Here is a 19,315-nt window from a genome sequence, read left to right on the forward strand (position 1 = left end):
AAGTAGAAGTTCATCAACTGATTCCATCTGAATTCTACATACTCACAAACAAGAACTCCAAGGATGCCAGGTTGGCTTATCCAAGCCTAATCTCTATGCTCTGCAAAGATGCTGGAGTAAAGATGGGAATAACAGAGTATATCTCAGTGGAGCAACCAATCACTAAAATCACAATAGAAAAACAACAAATGCAGGATGACCCCATCAAGAGGAGGGCACAAGAATTTCTACCAGAACTCCCTCAATTTGAATACTGGAAACATCTTGAAGCATCTGTTACTAAGTTGCAAGAAGCTTTGGACCAAATAAAAGAAGAACAGCAAAATCAACATAGCATGCTCTGCAAACTGCTCAGGGAACAAGAAGAGCAAGGGCGTGACTTCAAGGAACTGAAGCGTCAGAAGTTATCTCTTGAAGGACCAAGCACCCCACAGAGTAGAGGAACATCTACTTCCCAACCTCAAGGTTGTTGAGTTCTAATCTTAGCCTTAACCCTGTGATATTTGCTCTTATTTATGCTTTACCTTAGAAGTTACGTATAAGTAGTAGTAATTAGTATCTATATTTTGATTTTATCTCCAATTAAGCTATAATTTATTTTTCTCATCATCATTAAACATGAATAAAATAGAAGATTTTCTTTAGAATAAGGAGGCAATATTTCTCGAGTTTTTAATACAAGAAATTCTGATTAATTACATGTGGTGGCAATGCTTTCTGCCTTCTGAATGAATGCTTGAGCAGTGCATATGTCTTTGGAATTTGATGTTCTTGAATGTTAAATATGTTGGCTCTTGAAAGAATGATAAACATGAGACATGTTATTGGTAATCTGAAAAATCATAAAAATGATTCTTGAAGCAAGAAAAAGCAGTGAATACAAAGCTTACAAAAAAAACAAAAAAAAAAACAAAAAAGAGCAAGCAGAAAAAGCCAATAACCCTTAAAACCAAAAGGCAAGGGTAATAATAAAAAGGATCCAAGGCTTTGAGCATCAGTGGATAGGAGGGCCTAAGGGAATCAAATCCTGGTCTAAGCGGCTAAACCAAGCTGTCCCTAACCATGAGCTTGTGGCGTGAAGGTGTCAAGTGAAAACTTGAGACTGAGCGGTTAAAGTCAAGGTCCAAAGCAAAAATAAGAGTGTGCTTAAGAACCCTGGACACCTCTAATTGGGGACTTTAGCAAAGCTGAGTCACAATCTGAAAAGGTTCACCCAATTATGTGTCTGTGGCATTTATGTATTCGGTGGTAATGCTGGAAAACAAAGTGCTTAGGGCCACAGCCAAGACTCATAAAAGTAGCTGTGTTCAAGAATCAACATACTGAACTAGGAGAATCAATAACACTATCTAAATTCTAAGTTCCTATAGAGAATAGAATTTATGGAGCTACAGAAGTCCAATTGACGCGCTTCCAATTGTGTTGGAAAGTAGACATCCAGACTTTCCAGTAATATATAATAGTCCATACTTTGCCAAGGATAGATGATTTAAACTGGCATTCAACACCAGTTCCATGTTGCAGTCTGGCGTCCAGCACCAGAAACACGTTACAAGTTGGAGTTCAACGCCAGAAACAGGTTACAGCTTGGCGTTGAATGCCCAAAACAGCCCAGGAACGTAAGAAGCTTTAGTCTCAGCCCCAGCACACACCAAGTGGACCCCAGAAGTGGATTTCTGCACTATCTATCATAGGTTACTCATTTTCTGTAAACCTAGGTTACTAGTTTAGTGTTTAAACAACTTTTAGAGATTTATTTTGCATCTCATGACATTTTAGATCTGAACTTTGTACTCTTTGACGGCATGAGACTCTAAACTCCATTGTTGGGGGTGAGGAGCTCTGTTGTGTCTCGATGAATTAATGCAAGTATTTCTGTTTTCCATTCAAACATGCGCGTTCCTATCTAAGATATCCATTCACGCTTAATTATGGAGAAGGTGATGATTCGTGACACTCATCACCTTCCTCAATCCATGAACATGTGTCTGACAATCACCTCCGTTCTACATCAGATTGAATGAGTATCTCTTAGATTCTTTAATCAGAATCTCCGTGGTATAAGCTAGATTGATGGCGGCATTCATGAGAATCCGGAAAGTCTAAACCTTATCTGTGGTATTCCGAGTAGGATTCTGCGAAGTTGTAAGAGAGTAATGTGAACATTGACATCACAATTTTGTGAACCACTAAGCAACAAAATAAACCGTCAGTTGTCCAAACTCGAATAATCCCCCGCAACGGCGCCAAAAACTTGGTGCACGAACATTACTTCACACTATGTAATTCCGCACAACTAACCAGCAAGTGCACTGGGTCGTCCAAGTAATACCTTGCGTGAGTAAGGGTCGATCCCACGGAGATTGTTGGTTTGAAGCAAGCTATGGTTATCTTGCAACTCTTAGTCAGGATATTAATTTGTGGTTATCAATTGACCTGCAAATGAACAAGAGAGCATGAATTAAAGGTTTCTTGTTATCCAGTAAATGAGAACATATTGGAGTTTTGGAGATGCTTTGTCTTTTGAATCTCTGCTTTCTCCCTATCTTCTTTTTCACACACGCACGTCCCTCCTATGGCAAGCTGTGTGTTGGTGGATCACCGTTGTCAATGGCTACCATCCTTCCTCTCAGTGAAAATGATCCAGGTACGCTGTCACCGCATGGCTAATCATCTGTAGGTTCTCGATCATACCGGAATAGGATTTGCTATCCTTTTGCGTCTATCACTACGCCAAGCACTCGCGAGTTTGAAGCTCGTCACAGTCATCCAATCCCAGAATCCTACTCGGAATACTGACTTTTCGGATTCTCAAGGATGCTGCCAATGAATTCTAGCTTATACCACGGAGATTCTAATCACGGAATCTAAGAGATACTCATTTAATCTAATGTAGAACGAGAGTGGTTGTCAGGCACATGTTCATAGGTTGAGAATGGTGATGAGAGTCACAGATCATCACATTCATCATAATGAGGCGCGAATGAACATCTTAGATAGGAACAAGCGTGATTGAATAGAAAACAGAAATACTTGCATTAATTCATCGAGATACATCAGAGCTCCTCACCCCCAACAATGGAGTTTAGAGACTCATGCCGTCAAAGAGTACAAAGTTCAGATCTAAAATGTCATGAGATACAAAATAAATCTCTAAAAGTTGTTTAAATACTAAACTAGTAACCTAGGTTTACAGAAAATGAGTAAATTATGATAGATAGTGTAGAAATCCACTTCTGAGGCCCACTTGGTGTGTGCTGGGGCTGAGACTAAAGCTTCTCACGTGCCTGGGCTGTTTTGGGCATTCAACACCAGGTTGTAACCTGTTTCTGGCGTTGAACTCCAACTTGTAACTTGTTTCTAGCGCTAGACGCCAGACTGCAACATAGAACTGGCGTTGAACGCCAATTTACGTCATCTATCCTTGTGTAAAGTATAAACTATTATATATTGCTGGAAAGCCCTGGATGTCTACTTTCCAACGCAATTGGAAGCGCGTCAATTGGACTTCTGTAGCTCCTGAAATACCATTCCGAGTGCAGAGAGGTCAGGATCCAACAGCATCAGCAGTCCTTTTTCAGCCTGAATCAGATTTTTGCTCAGCTCCCTCAATTTCAGCCAGAAAATACTTGAAATTACAGAAAAACACACAGACTCATAGTAAAGTCCAGAAATATGAATTTTGCCTAGAAACTAATGAAAATAAACTAAAAACTAACTAAAACATACTAAAAACTATATGAAATTAACCCCAAAAAGCGTATAAAATATCCGCTCATCAATAATCGTTATCTTGTTAATTGAACTGAACTTCAATAATCCCAACTTTTTTTTAGGAAATAAATAGGATTCGAAGGTCAAACTAATTAGTCCCTTGACTTTCCTTTACTTTAGTAAAGGTTAACTAAGTGGAATTAAGATTCAACTTTCACTATTGTTGAGAGGAATAACTAAGTTGGACTTCCAATTTCTCTTACCTTGCCAAAAGTTGCTTTACAGTATTTATTTATTTTAATTGCCATTTACTCCACTTGTCATTCAAATCACTTGCTTCTCACCTTCTAAACCCCGATTACAACCTTAATAGCCAATAATAAGAACATACTTCCTTGCAGTTCCTTGAGAAGACGACCCGAGGTTTAAATACTCGGTTATCAATTTATAAAGGGATTTGTCACTTGTGACAACCAAAACGTTTGTACGAAGGGATTTTTTGTTGGTTTAGAGACTATATCTACAACGCGACTATTTTTATGAAATTCTTTTCTGGCAAAAATCTTAACGTCAAAATGGCGCCGTTGCCAAGGAACTGCTAACGTGTGCCTTATTATTGGTTATTGCAAATATTTTTCTTTTACTTGTTTATGTATTTCTATTTTTCCTTTTTATTTTTTATTTGCTACCATGAATTCTCACCCCTCTCGCTTTGAGTTTGGTTCTAATTTTGTTGAAGGAAATAGAAGTTACAGCAGGAATATGCATTAAGGTCAGACCAATCAAGGATGGATGGAGCCAAGAGGATCTAATCAACCCTTTAGGCAGCAACACCCTCCGAGATATCCTGGACAAAGACCATTCTACCGTGCATACCGAGCTGAAAGATATGGTGGACAACCTTGTAACTACCAACAAGCCCCATCCCGTGCATATAAACCATCCTTTCAACATAACCTCGAACCACCACACTCACAAGCTTCTCTTCACCATTCGCCACCATATGATCCTTCCTTACCCCAGTACTAATCCAATCACTTCCAATCACCGCCACTTTCCTATGTATCATGTCCAAATCCGGCAACCCGAGAAGTAGAGGTTCGCCTAAAGGAAACAGTAAATAAACTTCAAACAACCATTCGACAACTGGAGCAAGCAGTAATTCAATGGGTTTCTAGACGCTCAAATACACAAGGATCAGCCACAGCCCCATGTGAACAGTCTAACGAAGAGCGTAGCATGAAGAAGATACCAGAAACTCTAGTGGACAAGACAGAGAATGAATTCGTACTAGAACAAGTAGAAGAAGTTGTCATTGTTCAAGAAGAAAAGTTGGTTGAAGATCTAGGAGACGCTGAACCTCCATGGGAATCCAGAACTGAGGAGAACTCCGTCAAGGACGCTACAGTTGATGCTAAGGAGGATATTGTACAATCTCCAAGGCAAGTTGTTTATGAAGAACTGGACGGAATAACCTAGGACACAAATTCCCTTGATGATGATAGTCACAAGTCAAATTCTCTTAGTAATGAACTGGCATCCGCAAGTGAGTTCTCTGAGGTCGAAGAATCTTCCCCAAGTGAATATGAAGACGATGCGGAGGTAGATTTCTCTCAATCTATGACTCAAGTGATGAGGAAGACATAGAAGACTTTGACTAGGGTGATACTACATTTGAAGAATCTTGCAAGGAAATGGAGAAATTCACAGAAGAACCCAAGGGAGAAGAACTTACAGAACCACCAGAAACACCTACCCCAAGGCCATTGCCACCCAATACAAGCTTCAAGTGGGTACAATCCTTAACCTATAACTTTACTTATTCACTTGAATATGGTTTGCTTGAAACAGATGGCCAGCTTAGAGCTCTTTGCGGCTTTAAGAGTAAGAGGAAAATGGCTCGTACTCAGAGTTGGTGCATAAGGTTCAATAAGGTTCCACGCTTCACCTCGAAGTACACGGATTGGTATCATGCACAATTGCATGGATCACGGATAACGTTTGGTCACCATGGTGAGATTCTACTTTTTAAACTACCCGGATGGAGACATGTAGATCAAGACGGAGGCGGATTTAAAAACAAAGCTTGGGATCATGGATTCTGTTCTGACATTCGTCATCCCGGGAGCATGAAAATCTGCTTGAAGCTGATCAGAAGCTTCACACGCCTAGTTTGGGACCCCGGAGGCTGTTGGCATTCCAAACATTGGTGGAAATTTCTGGATGAATTTAAACACAAGCCACCATAACAGGAAGCTCATCTAATGTCCAACTTCAGGACTTTAACTAAAAGTGCTAGGTGGGAGACAACCCACCATGGTATGATCGTTCCTTTTGCAATTTTAATTTTATTTAGTTTTGTTTATTTTTGAATTTTATTTTATTTTATTGAACCTGGAATCATGCATAGCAATCACATTAAGCATTGCATCCTGCATTCAATTTAAAAAAAAAAAAACGCAACGCGACGCGACCGCATCAGCGACGCGTTCACATCACAAGGAGAGGGGAGAAAATAAAAACGAACAGAGAGTCACGCTGGAGCGTGGCTGGAGGCATGCCCATGGCACAAATCGTCCCACGCGACCGCGTCACTGACGCGTCCACGTCGAGTGGGAATACTGGCCTCCCACGCGACCGCGTGCCCCACCCGGCCGCGTGACCAGGATTTCGACGTAATAATGGTGCACAGCCGAAAGTTGTGCTAGAGTGGTGCTGGACTGGCGCTGGACGCGCAGTCCATCTCACGTGACCGCGTGCCCCACGCGGCCGCTTCACATCCTACTAAGTGCCCACTAACGCGATCGCGTGCCCCACGCGATCGCGTCACCCAATATTTGGCAATTAATGATTTTTGAACAGAGAGTTGTGCGAGAGCGAGGCTGCCCTCGCGCTAGCAGCATAAAACGTGTCACGCGACCGCGTGACCAACGCTACCGCGTCAATTAACTTAAAGCGCAAGTTACGCGACCGCGTGCCCCACGCGTCCGCGTCGCTTGCGCTGCACAACTTATCCTAATTTGCCAAATATCTTATCTTTTCTTCCCCAATCCTAGTTTTTCCTCACTCCTTTCTTACTTATTTCTTCTTCCCTTCTTTCCCTTCTCATTCTTCTTCTCTTTTATTTTATTTTAATTAAATACTTTAATCTATTGCATTTTAATTGTGTGTATATTTTTCTTTTCTTTTCTAAAATTATTATTTTTCCATTGGTGTCACTTGTTCTTATTCAACTGTTATATCTTTTCTGGTATTATCTTGGTGCTTATGACTTGTTTTATTCTAGTTAGGTAATATTATTTAAATCAATGCCAATCTTTTATACCTGTATTACTTTTTGCATTGACATGAATTTGTATTATCTCTCTTTCCCCACTCTCTTCTCCATTGTTGCAATTTTGCACCAATGGTATGCCATGACTTCTATTGTTTTCTCACTTACATGTTGAAGCTTCCATGTAAATGAGACCCTTATCATTTGGCATTAACCCACCCATACTTCTTTTATTTTCTTATCTCTATTTCTAGGTTACTCTTCTTCCCTTTTTCTTTCAGGATGGCCACCCGGAAGGGAACCGGAAGACGTTTACATGGGGAGACAAACAAGTCCATCAGCACAATCCTTGAAGAAAAGCATCAGTTGGAACAGCCCGTCCACCTGCACATCTCAGCATGCACCGAGGACGGTGCAATCTTTAAGTGTGGAGAGGTCGATACGGACTTCCATGGGTTAGTCACTTCATATTTTAGAACCAATGTTTAATTTTCTTTGTTAAATTAGTTGTTGCATTTGCATATTTGTTTAATTTTATGCATCTAGTTACTACTTGGTTAAAGTAATAAAATTCTTCTAAAGACCCTATTTTTGAAAAATTTTACTAATTTAAATTGAAAATTTTTTTTGTTAAATTTGTTTGAAGTTGTATTTGGAACATGGTTTTTGAGCCAAAGAACACACAACCTGTGAGGTTTTGAGCTTATTTACATGGTCACATTATTTAACCATAAATATTTTATTCTTGTGTGTTTACTTCTCTATAATTGTGATCTTTACTTTGTTTCAGTCTATATATCTAATATTTAGTGTATTTACATGCTTGCATATGATTGAGGCCATTATTTGATTTTAGCTCACTTATCCCAAATAAGCCTACCCTTTAAATCACCCTTGTCAGCCACTTTAAGCCTTGAAATCCCCATTTGTTCTATATCTTACCACATCATTAGCCTTAAGAGGAAAACAAATTAATTATCCCAATTGAATCTTTGGTTAGCTTAAGATAGTGTGTTAATTAAGTGTGGGGAAACTGTGGGAACATGGGTTAATAAAGGAAAAGTATAATGTTTCTAATTTATTTGAATATCAGGAATTTGGGAACCTACTCATGAAAAAGTAAAATAGAAAAATAATAGAAAATCCATGTGCATTGATAAGTTATGTTTGTTTCTCTACAAAAAAAAGAGAAAAATCCAAAAATACTCAATAAATAAGTAAATAAGGGGACAAAATTACCCCAATATTAAGTTTAATAAAAGATCAATGCACATGTGATAAAAATTAAAGAAAAATTTGGTACATGAGTATGAGAATTATACAAAAGTGAGAATTATGGGTAGCTAGGCATGAATTTAAAAGTATATAGAGTATATGTATATTAGGTGAGAGCTTCAGTTAATTAAAGATTCAATTTATAAAGCTCACTTAGCCATATATATACCTTTACCCTTACCTTAGCCCCATTACAACCTTGAAAAAGACCTCATGATGTTTGCATTGGTATATTAAATATTGTTGATTGGTTAGATGAAGAACAAGGTTTAGAAAGCATGACTAGAGAAGAGTAGAGAGAATAACCCTATACACGTGAGAGATTAGAGTGATATACACTACCAGGGAGGGCTCAATGCTTAATTCTATGTTCTCTGCTTTCATAAGCTATCTTCTTACAACTCTTATTACCATTAGATGCCTTGATATGTGTGTTAAGTGTTTTCAGAGATTACAGCGCAGGCTTGGAGGATGGAAAGGAAGCATGCAAAAGTGGAAGGAATACAAGAAGTTGGAGAAATTGCTAAGCTGTCCAGCCTGACCTCTTCGCACTCAAACGACTATAACTTTAGCTACATAGGTCCAAACGACGCGGTTCCAGTTGCGTTGGAAAGCTAATGTCCGGGGCTTCGATTTTATATATAATTTGCCATAGCTGCCCTGACGCCGGGCGATGCGAATGCGTTGATCACGCGGACGCGTGACCTGGCAGGAAAGCAATCCGCGCGGCCACGTGGACGACGCCTCCGCGTCACTTGCCCGCGATCTGAACGTAACAGAAATCGCAGGGAGCAATTTCTGGGCTTCTTTTGACTTAGTTTTCAGCCCAAAAGACACAGATTAGAGGCTATAAAGTGGGAGAATGCATCCATTCAGAGAGAGCTCATATTTTTATTACTTTCCATGATTTAGATTTAGTTTTGAAAGGGAGATTCTCTCGTCTCTCTCTTAGGATTAGGATTTAGAACTTCTCTTAGTTTTTAAGAGTGACTCTCGATCCAGGTTTAATATTTACTTTAATTTATGTTTCTATGCTACTTTTACTTTAATGCTTTTATTCGTATCTACAGATGTTGCCCAGTTGGCTTATGAATTATTCCATGTTACAGACTATTATTTGAATTAATGATTATTTGAGGTATTTCAGTTTATTATTGTTCTCTTTAATTTAAGTTATTATTGCTTCCCATCTAAGGACATTTTTATTCCAACAATTTTACTTTTTCCCTTTTTGGTCTTGGTTAAGAAATCAGTAACTCAACATTATTAAACTCAGCATAATTGATAATCGTTATCTTGCTAATTGAACTGAACTTCAATAATCCCAACTTTTTTCTTAGGAAATAAATAGGATTCGAAGGTCAAACTAATTAGTCCCTTGACTTTCCTTTACTTTAGTAAAGGTTAACTAAGTGGAATTAAGATTCAACTTTCACTATTGTTGAGAGGAATAACTAAGTTGGACTTCTAATTTCTCTTACCTTGCCAAAAGTTGCTTTACAGTATTTATTTATTTTAATTGCCATTTACTCTACTTGTCATTCAAATCACTTGCTTCTCACCTTCTAAACCCCGATTACAACCTTTATAGCCAATAATAAGAACATACTTCCTTGCAGTTCCTTGAGAAGACGACCCGAGGTTTAAATACTCGGTTATCAATTTATAAAGGGGTTTGTTACTTGTGACAACCAAAACGTTTGTACGAAGGGATTTTTTGTTGGTTTAGAGACTATATCTACAACGCGACTATTTTTATGAAATTCTTTACTGGCAAAAATCTTAACGTCATCGGCTCATCATTTTCATTGAGAAAGAAGGGTCGAGCATCCTCAACAGCTCGGACTTTAAAATAAAAATTTTTAAAGTCTCGAAAAGAGTCGTCAAACATGGAAAAAACTTTTCTCCCTTGAGTAGCTCAAAAGGAGATCCAAGAAGCCTTCTTCTTGGCCACCCCCGGCTTGGTCAGCATAAACAAATAAAGGAAAAGAGAAAGGGAAGGACGGACACCTAGTTCTTGACACAACAATTGGAAAATCTTCATAAAAGCCCAAGAGTTCGGATGAAGCTGCAAATGGGCCATATTACAGTTCCATAAGAGTTCGGTCTAAAAAGCAGTAAAGGGAATAGTAATACCTAGCTGGGTAAAGAAATAATCATAGGCATAGAAAAAAGGATGCTTTGCCCGACCTAGGGTAGGAAAACTAACTCTCTCTTTAGGATCAGGCAACACTAGTTCATAGTTTTTCTCATCATCTCTAATACTACAGATCCTATGAAATCTCCTAAGTTTTTCATAATAATCCGGGTTGGCCACAGTAACACACATCAACACTATAGAATCTAACCAGTCAGCCATACCAGGGGACCTTTGTAGACATCTCAATAATATTTCTACGTGAAGGCATAGAACACTACACTTACAGCAAGAAAATAAAGAGTGTCACCACTAAACAACTCAGACAGAATCAAATCCAAGACGAAAAAGTGAAGCAAGCACACAACGAACAAAAGGGCATCCCAGAGTTCACAATGAAACAAGAAGATTATCACTAAAATCCAGGAACGTCCTTTGGAGGCAACAATATAGATACATCAAAAGAAGAACATAGGGAATCAAAACCCTAGTCCTTTCACCAAAAGAAAAAGAAAAAATGCAACAATATTTCCACAAAAATAAAGTAACAAAGATAAAAAGATTTCAAAGAAACAAGTCATGCAACAATCACCAGAAGCCAAACGCAGAGGAGAATAGCAGGCAAAACTAGAATAATACGAAAAGATGTAAAATAGAAGTACCAACCTGTAGAAAGGAGAAGAACAGAAACAACGGGAAACAGGGAAAGCACCAGCGATCCACAAGCACCGCTCGAAAGAAAAAGGGAAGCTTGGGGCAAAAATCGAAAGGGCTAGACGAACGAAAATCTTTGCAGAGAAACAAGAAGCAAGGAAGCAGAGGAAAGAAGGAAGCTGAAAGAGTAAAACCTTTTCTTTGATTTCAAACAAAGTTAAAGAGCGAAAACGAAACGGTAAAGGAATAAAAAACCTAATCAATGGACTTTTAAAGCGCTCGCATGTTCCCAAGGAAGTTAAATGCACTCCGAAAGCACGCCGTAATTAAGAAGCTAAAAACGCTTCGCATTAAAGCAGAAGCAACGCCGAACTCGCACGAGGAGGAGCTACTCAAAACCAACCAAATCAATACTTGAGCATGACTTCCCCAAAGATCAAAGCTTGGAAGCACGACCTCATGGGAAGATCGAAGCTCGAGCAGGGGCACTGTTCATACACCGGTCCGAGCTATAGGGCCGAGTTGGATGAAGACAAAGGAACCGAAATCATGAAAGATTGGCCCATCGCAGACCTCTTCGCAAAGAGCTCGGACAAATGCCTCAGAGGCCCAAGAAGGCCCAAAGCCAAAGGATCACCGCTCACTAGAAGGCGGTTGACCAAAGGATAAAGATCTCCTCCACAAAAAAGATAAGATAAGATAACCAACTTATCTCAAAAGAAGATCATCAAGCATTATTATAAATACACTGGAGCACCTGATAAACCCCAATTTTGTGGTTTTATCTTGTGCTTAATTTGGAGATTTTATCACCTTTTCTCACATTTATTCAATGAAATAGCATGGTTTTGCAATTCTCCCTTGATTTGTGCTTGAGTGTGAAGACATACTTTTTAGGCCTTAAAATAGCTAAATTCAATTCACTTTATTTCCATTCAATGTCTTGATGTGTTTGTTGAGTGATTTTAGGTTCATAAGGCAAGTATTGGCTGGAAGAAGTGAGGAGAAAAACATGCAAAGTGGGAGAACTCGCGAAGAAATGAAGGAACTGCAAAGCTGTCAAGCTTGACCTCTTCACACTCAATTGACCATAACTTGAGCTATAGAGGTCCAAATGAGGCAGTTTTAGTTGCGTTGGAAAGCTAACATCCAGGGCTTCAAAATAATATAAATTTTCTATAGTTTCCTGACTTATAGGGGTGCGTAGCTGCACATGACGTGCACGCACTGATGTTGCACGTTGGTCCATTTTGGGCAACTCATTGGGGGCGATTTCTGAAGCATTTTGGGCCCAATCTAACTCATTTCTGATGCTATTGAATCCAAGGATTGAAGGGGGAATGAACCAAGTAGTCATAGTTAAGTTTTCATCATGTTTTAGGGTAGAATTCTAGAGAGAGAGTCTATCTCCTCTCTCTAGATTTAGGATAGAAATTAGGGTAAAGTTAGGTTAATCACTCTCAAATTTCTCTTTGAATTCTTGTTTTGATTTCAATTCTCTTTATATTTTAGTGTTCTATTGTCTTAATATTCTTAGTTTCTCTTGTTAATTTCTTGTTTTGCTCTCTTTTATGTTTATGAACAATTGTTGGATCTTAATTTTCTTTAATGCAATTTTATGTTTCTATGTCTCTTTTATGTTGATCTTGATTGTTATTATTGATTTCTTGCCTATGTTAGTTGTGGGTTTCTCTAATTCTTGCATTTTGTGATGTTTACCTTTCTTGCACAGTAGGTGTTTGATAAAATATTTCCATTAGTTTTTGAGTAGTTTTCTTGACTCTTGGCCTAGGCTAAGGGAATTGAGTGACCTTGCACTACAAGAAAAAAGATTTTTAGCGACAAATTTTTAGCGGCAATAATGTTATTGCCACAATTTCTCTTTTTAAAACTATTATTTAGTGGCAATTATATATTTACCATTAATATTATAAATTATAATGGCCATTTCAGCTATTGCCACTAAAAGAAAGCTAAAATTTAAAAAATAACAAAAAAATAAAAGGACCCTAAACTGTGAAACTCAAAAACATGACTCTGTGCCTCGCCACTCTCCTCACACAAAACCACTCTCAGTGCCTTATTCTCAATGAGAAGTGAGAACCGCACACCAATCTTTTCCTTCTTCTGCTTCTCGATTTCGCTCTCGCTCTCGCTCTCGCACTCGCTCTCACTCTCCATCATTCCAGGTTCTTCATCGCTCAAATCTCTTTCCAGTTTTCATCTCAATCTTAATCCCACTCTAAATCCTTTTTCTCAGACAAGGTTGTGCTGATTTTGATTGAACTCAATCGCGCTCTAGTAATCAGGTATGAGTTCATTCTCTCTCAATTCTGATTTTTGTGCTCCCAAATTGTGTTCTATTGCATCCTTTTCCTATATTTCTTATCAATTTTTAGTTTTATCTGAGTTAATTTTTCTCCCATATTAGATTCCGCTTTCTTAGTTCCGATTCCTATCGCATGCACGTATTGCAGGTTGAACTCGTAATTCATTGATTTAGAATCAAAGTTTCGAGTGTTTTCTTCGCCCAATGATGGTATCGGTTTCAGATATTGGTAATTTAATTTTTTTTGGCGATATCATTTTTTCCTTCGATATTTCAAACTTCTTTGAAATTCATCACAGTCCTGGTATCCACCCTGTAATTTCCTCCACCCAGCAGGTCTCACAATAGTCACCGTCGCTCTGGATCTGGTTCCCATAACAAAACACGGGTTTCTGATAATGAAAGTTCTGATAGCAATAATGGCTTGACCACAGGGGCTATTATAGGCATTATTATAGGTTCAATATTGGTGGCTGTTATTTTGATACTTGCTCTTTTCTTCTGTGTCCGAAAGCAAAAAGGGAAGGAAAAGGTTACAAAAACTTCTAGTGGGAGCCTTCCTCATGGAACTACTAATAGTGAATTCTTTTTTATACCTCTTTGTTTCCAAATACATTTTCTAATCATGTAATATTCTTTCTTTGTTGAACCTAATCTAATAAAGTATGCTTAAATCTGGCCCAATCTTTGTTCAATATTAATATTTAGAGGCAATGAAGTCGCAGCTATATAGTAGAAGTGATTAGAAGGTGAGCATGAGGGAATCATTTCAAGGGAAATCATTTCTTTAATTTTAACAAAAAAAAATTACTAAATCTGAAATCGATCAACCTATCAAAATTAGGATATATTATTCCTAAATTCAGTAAATAGTTTACTCAAAGAAATTTCACAATGTCAAAAAACTCAAATAAGTATTCTTATTAGTTATTTTGCAATAATCAATCTATTTCAAATAAGTCTTTTTTCCCCTTGAGTTGCAGAGGAAGGGAGCTGGTTCCACATCAGAAAAACCTCGTTGATTTTGTATTCAACCAACCTCAAAATCACCTCAAGGTATGTTTATTTCTCCAATCTTCACATACACCGAGCATGATTGTTAAATAATATTTTTATACGTGTTGAATTAGTTATTTGTATCATGTACCAAATAAGAATAAGCTTAATAATTAATATTTTTTTATTTAACTATTATTATTCTTAAATGGACTTATTAGAGATACTAAGACATAAAGAGTAGATGCTGAAAATAGAAAATATAAACAAATCTAGGTGATTAATTCTTATATTGACTACTTATCCTCTACTATTGATTTTAAACATAGATTTTCAGACAAGATATACTATGATGAGTTCAATATATTTGTATTGCAGATTACATATATTATGTGTGATGTTGGTAAGTTTTGTGGTGTGGAGTCAGTTTGTTTGTTTGTATGGTGGAACCTCCAAAGGGCCACAAATCTCATCACTGAAATCTGGCATCGTAAGTTATATAGCTTTTCCTTTCCTTTGTTCCCCCCCACCCCTCTTCGGTTTAATAACTTCAAAGAAATGAATCTTTTAACAATGCTTATCTCTTTTATCCAGGACATTGTCATTGGAACTCCTGGTTGTATACAGGATTTGATTGAAATGGGTGTCTGCAGCCTAAAAGATGTATCTTTTGTGGTAAGTAGTAAAGTTTCTAGCAAACTGCTGTTCATCCGTTCTCACCCATAATGCATTTTTCTAGATGAAATTGAAAACAAGTTGTCAAACAATCATGTATTTTCGTGGTGGTCTAACTAGTGAGTAGCGGGCACCTTAATGTGAATTACTTCATTGTACATATACTAAATGCTATTGTTGGAGTTCCCCGAAGTTGAATGTAGACATAATTTGTGTATCATCTAATTCTTGTTGGCTCTGCTTTACATAACCCCCATTTCTAGTGTGACAACTATCATTTCACTTTTCTTTTGTATTTGTGTATTTCTATAATGCTTCTATTCTTATGTTAAGTAGATGCTTATATTATTGTTTGTTTGTCTAAGGTGCTTGATGAAGCAGATCGGATGCTTGACATGAGTTTCGAACAAGTAGTCCGCTCTATGCTTGATCGGATGCACTAGATCTAGAGTTTCAAAATTTGCTTCAACGAGTTGTGTAATTGTATTTTATTACCACAATTTGTTCCTGGCTTATTTATTTTATTGAAAGAATTCTAATAATTTGCAGTTTGCCAAATGGTGATGTTTAGCGCTACTTGGCCCTTACTAGTTCATCAGTTAGCACAGGAGTTTATGGATCTCAACCCTATAAAAGTCTGTATCTAGATTTTAGAAGTGGCTTTCAACTAGTTTTTTATTTAGTTGTTGTGGAAACTGATTTTTGAACTTGTGACAGGTTGTTGTAGGTTCAGAAGACTTAGATGCGAATCATGATGTCATGCAGATAGTTGAGGTCTATATTGACCAAATCTAGTCTACATGTGTTTATTTTAAATGCCTTTGTTGACTAATGGAAAAATCTTGTTGCATTCATAGGTCTTGGATGACCGTGCGCATGATAAGCGACTAGTTGCTTTACTGGAAAAATACCACAAATCTCAGAGGTCTCTCTCCATGATAATTAATCCTTAAAACTAGAGATATCTTCCCAGGAAGCAATGAATAGTTAATAGATTGGATCAAGTTGTTGGTATCCTTAATTCCTAACATTTTCCAGTGTTCATTTGGTTTTCAATGAACATATACATGTATTTTTGTAGCCTAAAAAGGACGAGTTATCATGAAGCATATTGATAGTTGATATCTTCAGACTTAACTATTTTGTTCTACATGTTGATAAGAGTGTGTATCTTTTATCAGGAATCGAGTATTGATCTTTGTTTTGTACAAAATAGAAACCACACGAGTTGAAAGGATGCTTCAACAAGGGTATGCTCTGTGTGTGTACACATGTAGTGTTTGTTGCTGACATTAGCTACTTGTGACATGATAAATTCTTTTCAGAGGTTGGAAGGTTGTGTCCATACAGGGAGACAAAGCACAACATGATCGTACAAAGGCACTTTCATTATTCAAGAATGGGAGCTGCCCCTTAATGGTATGCTGCTTCAAACTGCGATTATGATTATGAATTGGTAATACCAGCAAGATCAGGGCTATTGCTTATGTCTTTGAGGATATTGCCAAAGACCTCTTGAGCAAAGTCATGAATGTGAGTCCTTGGGATTATTAGAAGGTTGAGCCAAGGGTGTGGAACTTCTCATAATCCCTTTGATCTTAATTGTTTCTCAGAAACATGTACTCTATCTAGGAATTGCACGTAAGAAACTTCTGATTGGAAGAGACAAGTAATGAAGAATCAATTCCAAATTTCAAACAATATTTTCACCTTGACTATCCTAATTTTAGTTATTTGTCTTTTTTAAGATGAATCCTTCAATTCATTCACATAGATTATTATAATATCTTAGCAGCCTTGACTCTAATATGCACAAAGATTACAAAATAAATGAAGTTTTTTTATTTGATTTGATATTTCTTTATTTTGTTACAGGGGCTAGTAAGTTGTTCAAGAAGAATGGGATGATAGCACTGTGAGTAGCTGTGAGTTGCGGTTCGAACAAAGTGCCACTTCATTTTGATAACTATTCAGTAAATTCAAGAGAAGAAAATTGTAGCATCAAATAAGCAAGAGCAAAGACCAACTTTAAAGCTAGGAGAACCGTGTCATTGGTGTCAAGGCAAAAATAGTGCCAAGTTATCAATTTTTTGAAGAGCAGCCAAAGGTTTATGGTTTTGAATTTTTTAGTATATTTATGATTCATGATTTTTCTTCCTCATTTACTTTTAAACTCTTAGATGATTAGATCAATTGTGAAAACAAAAAACTAGGCTACTTTTAAAGTTACAACTTTAGATCATTGCTAACATACACTTGTATTGCTACATTGATGTAACATAGTTATAGGCTAGTAGTATTTTTTGTTGTTTAGATTTGTATGATTTATTTCTTTTCAAGAGAAATTTGTGTATCAATATTTTAAATTTAATAAAATATTTTGTTTTTTGTAGTAAATTAATTTCATATATTTATATTATGCACAATAATAATAATTATTGGCAAAAATAATTTTAAAATTCTAGAAAAAAGATAGTTCATTGCTTCTAAGAAAATGAATATAATATGACTAAAAAATTATTAAGGTTTTAGTGGCAATAGTAATGGCAACTAAAGGTGAATAATATTATAATATTTTTAGTGGCCATATAAATTGCCGGTAAAATGGGTTTTGGCGGCAATAGTAATAGACACTAAAAGTGAATAATATTGCAATCTTAGAATTACTTTTGGTGGCCATATAAATTGCCAAGAAAATGGCCACTAAAAGTTATATACTTTTTGCGGCCATTAAAAAGATCTTTACCGGCAAATGTTATAATTGCCGCTAAAACCTTTTAATGGAAAAGCATAAGACGGCTAATGTTTAATTGCCGGTAAATGTATTAGCGACTATTTTTATTGCCACTAAAAGCAAAATAAATGGCCGCTAAAAGTAATTTTTTTAGTAGTGTTGAGTCATTGGGTCTCAATGAATTGGTGATTTGAGAACCCTTCGTGATCAATTTGATATCCATTGACACTAACCCACTACTAATCTAATTAGTAGATAGGTTGGGACTTATGGGTTGATGTGATCAAGCCTATTTGACGTACTTCAAGCTTAGGAGTAGATATTACGTACTTAAAGCTTTTGGAGGTAGACTTAATAAGTTGGCCCCTCATAATTATCAATGTATGGTTTGTAGACAAGGATGGTGATCTCAATTTCCCATGTCTTAGCCAAGAGTTCTTTTCCTTATTTTATTAGTTCTTGTTGTTTACTTGCTTGCTTTTAAATTTCTTTGCCAATTATAAAATCAAACCCCTTGTTCTTCATAGCCAATAATAAACACTTCATTGCAATTCCTTTTGAGATGACCTGGAGTTTAAATACTTCGGTTATTTTTCATTGGGGTTTGTACATGTGATAAAACCAAATTTTTTATTGGGAGGATTGTTTTGTTGGTTTGGAGCTATGCTTACAACGAAGTTCTTATTTCTATGAGAGAAATTCTAGACCATGACAACAATTCACTCATCAGCACCCAAGTATAACTCGTACTCCAATTCTGCAGAAAACCTGTCTAAAGCCCGTACTGACTTAAGCATCAGAGTCTCTTGCAGGTACCACCCCCTCCGGTGATCGAGGACTAGTAGCATCTCAAGCTCCAACAAGTCGGGCACGACAGCCTTGGCCAAACCAGAAGATCTCATCCGAGATCGACCTCCCTGTTTCAGGTAATCCTCGAAACACTAACTAATCACCTCAATGATTGGGTTGAATCCTCTCCCATGGGACATGAAATAGAGGTCAAAGAGGAATGTGCACAACCTCCAAGTCCCTTGGCAAGCAATGAGGAAGAGATTAGATTGGAAGAAAGTTTTCAAGAGGTGGAAGTAAATCAAGAGCACAAGGGAGTCGAGCTTGCAAGACCATTAAAAACACCTTTCCCCAAGACATCACCATCATTCTTTCATTCAAGTGGGTAAATCTCTTATCCCTAAGCTTTACTTTCCTGCTTGAATATTATTTTCTTGAGGCAGATGGGCAACTTAGAGCTCTGGTGCACGAAATTGTGATTCACACTTTTCATATCTCCGCACAACTAACCAGCAAGTGCACTGGGTCGTCCAAGTAATAAACCTTACGTGAGTAAGGGCCGATCCCACGGAGATTGTCAGCTTGAAGCAAGCTATGGTCATCTTGTAAATCTCAGTCAGGCGGATTCAAATGGTTATGGGGTTTTGACAATCAAAAGATAAATAAAACATAAAATAAAATAAAAGTTACTTATGTAATTCATTGGTGGGAATTTCAAATAAGCGTCTGGAGATGCTT

The 19,315-nt window shown here is 37.3% G+C and overlaps 1 protein-coding gene across 9 annotated transcripts; it reads left to right on the forward strand.

Annotated features, from left to right (window-relative positions):
* Positions 13,070–17,371, forward strand: LOC107639402 (ATP-dependent RNA helicase ded1-like). 9 transcript variants are annotated; one of them, XM_016342885.2, is made up of 12 exons: positions 13,071–13,243; positions 13,315–13,363; positions 13,717–13,961; positions 14,367–14,439; positions 14,758–14,869; positions 14,974–15,054; positions 15,420–15,689; positions 15,772–15,828; positions 15,912–15,979; positions 16,236–16,304; positions 16,380–16,473; positions 16,930–17,371. In XM_016342885.2, the coding sequence occupies exons 1-7, from the start codon at positions 13,144–13,146 to the stop codon at positions 15,495–15,497; spliced, it is 738 nt and encodes a 245-aa protein (XP_016198371.1). In that variant the 5' UTR covers positions 13,071–13,143; the 3' UTR covers positions 15,498–15,689; positions 15,772–15,828; positions 15,912–15,979; positions 16,236–16,304; positions 16,380–16,473; positions 16,930–17,371. The 9 variants fall into 9 exon arrangements, with proteins under 9 accessions (XP_020976892.1, XP_016198371.1, XP_020976895.1 ...); XM_021121236.1 differs by having other exon boundaries at positions 15,604–15,689; XM_021121233.1 differs by having other exon boundaries at positions 13,070–13,243; positions 15,420–15,526; positions 15,604–15,689; positions 15,912–16,473.

Source organism: Arachis ipaensis, chromosome B04 (genome assembly GCF_000816755.2).
Source record: "Arachis ipaensis cultivar K30076 chromosome B04, Araip1.1, whole genome shotgun sequence".
NCBI lineage: Eukaryota > Viridiplantae > Streptophyta > Magnoliopsida > Fabales > Fabaceae > Arachis > Arachis ipaensis.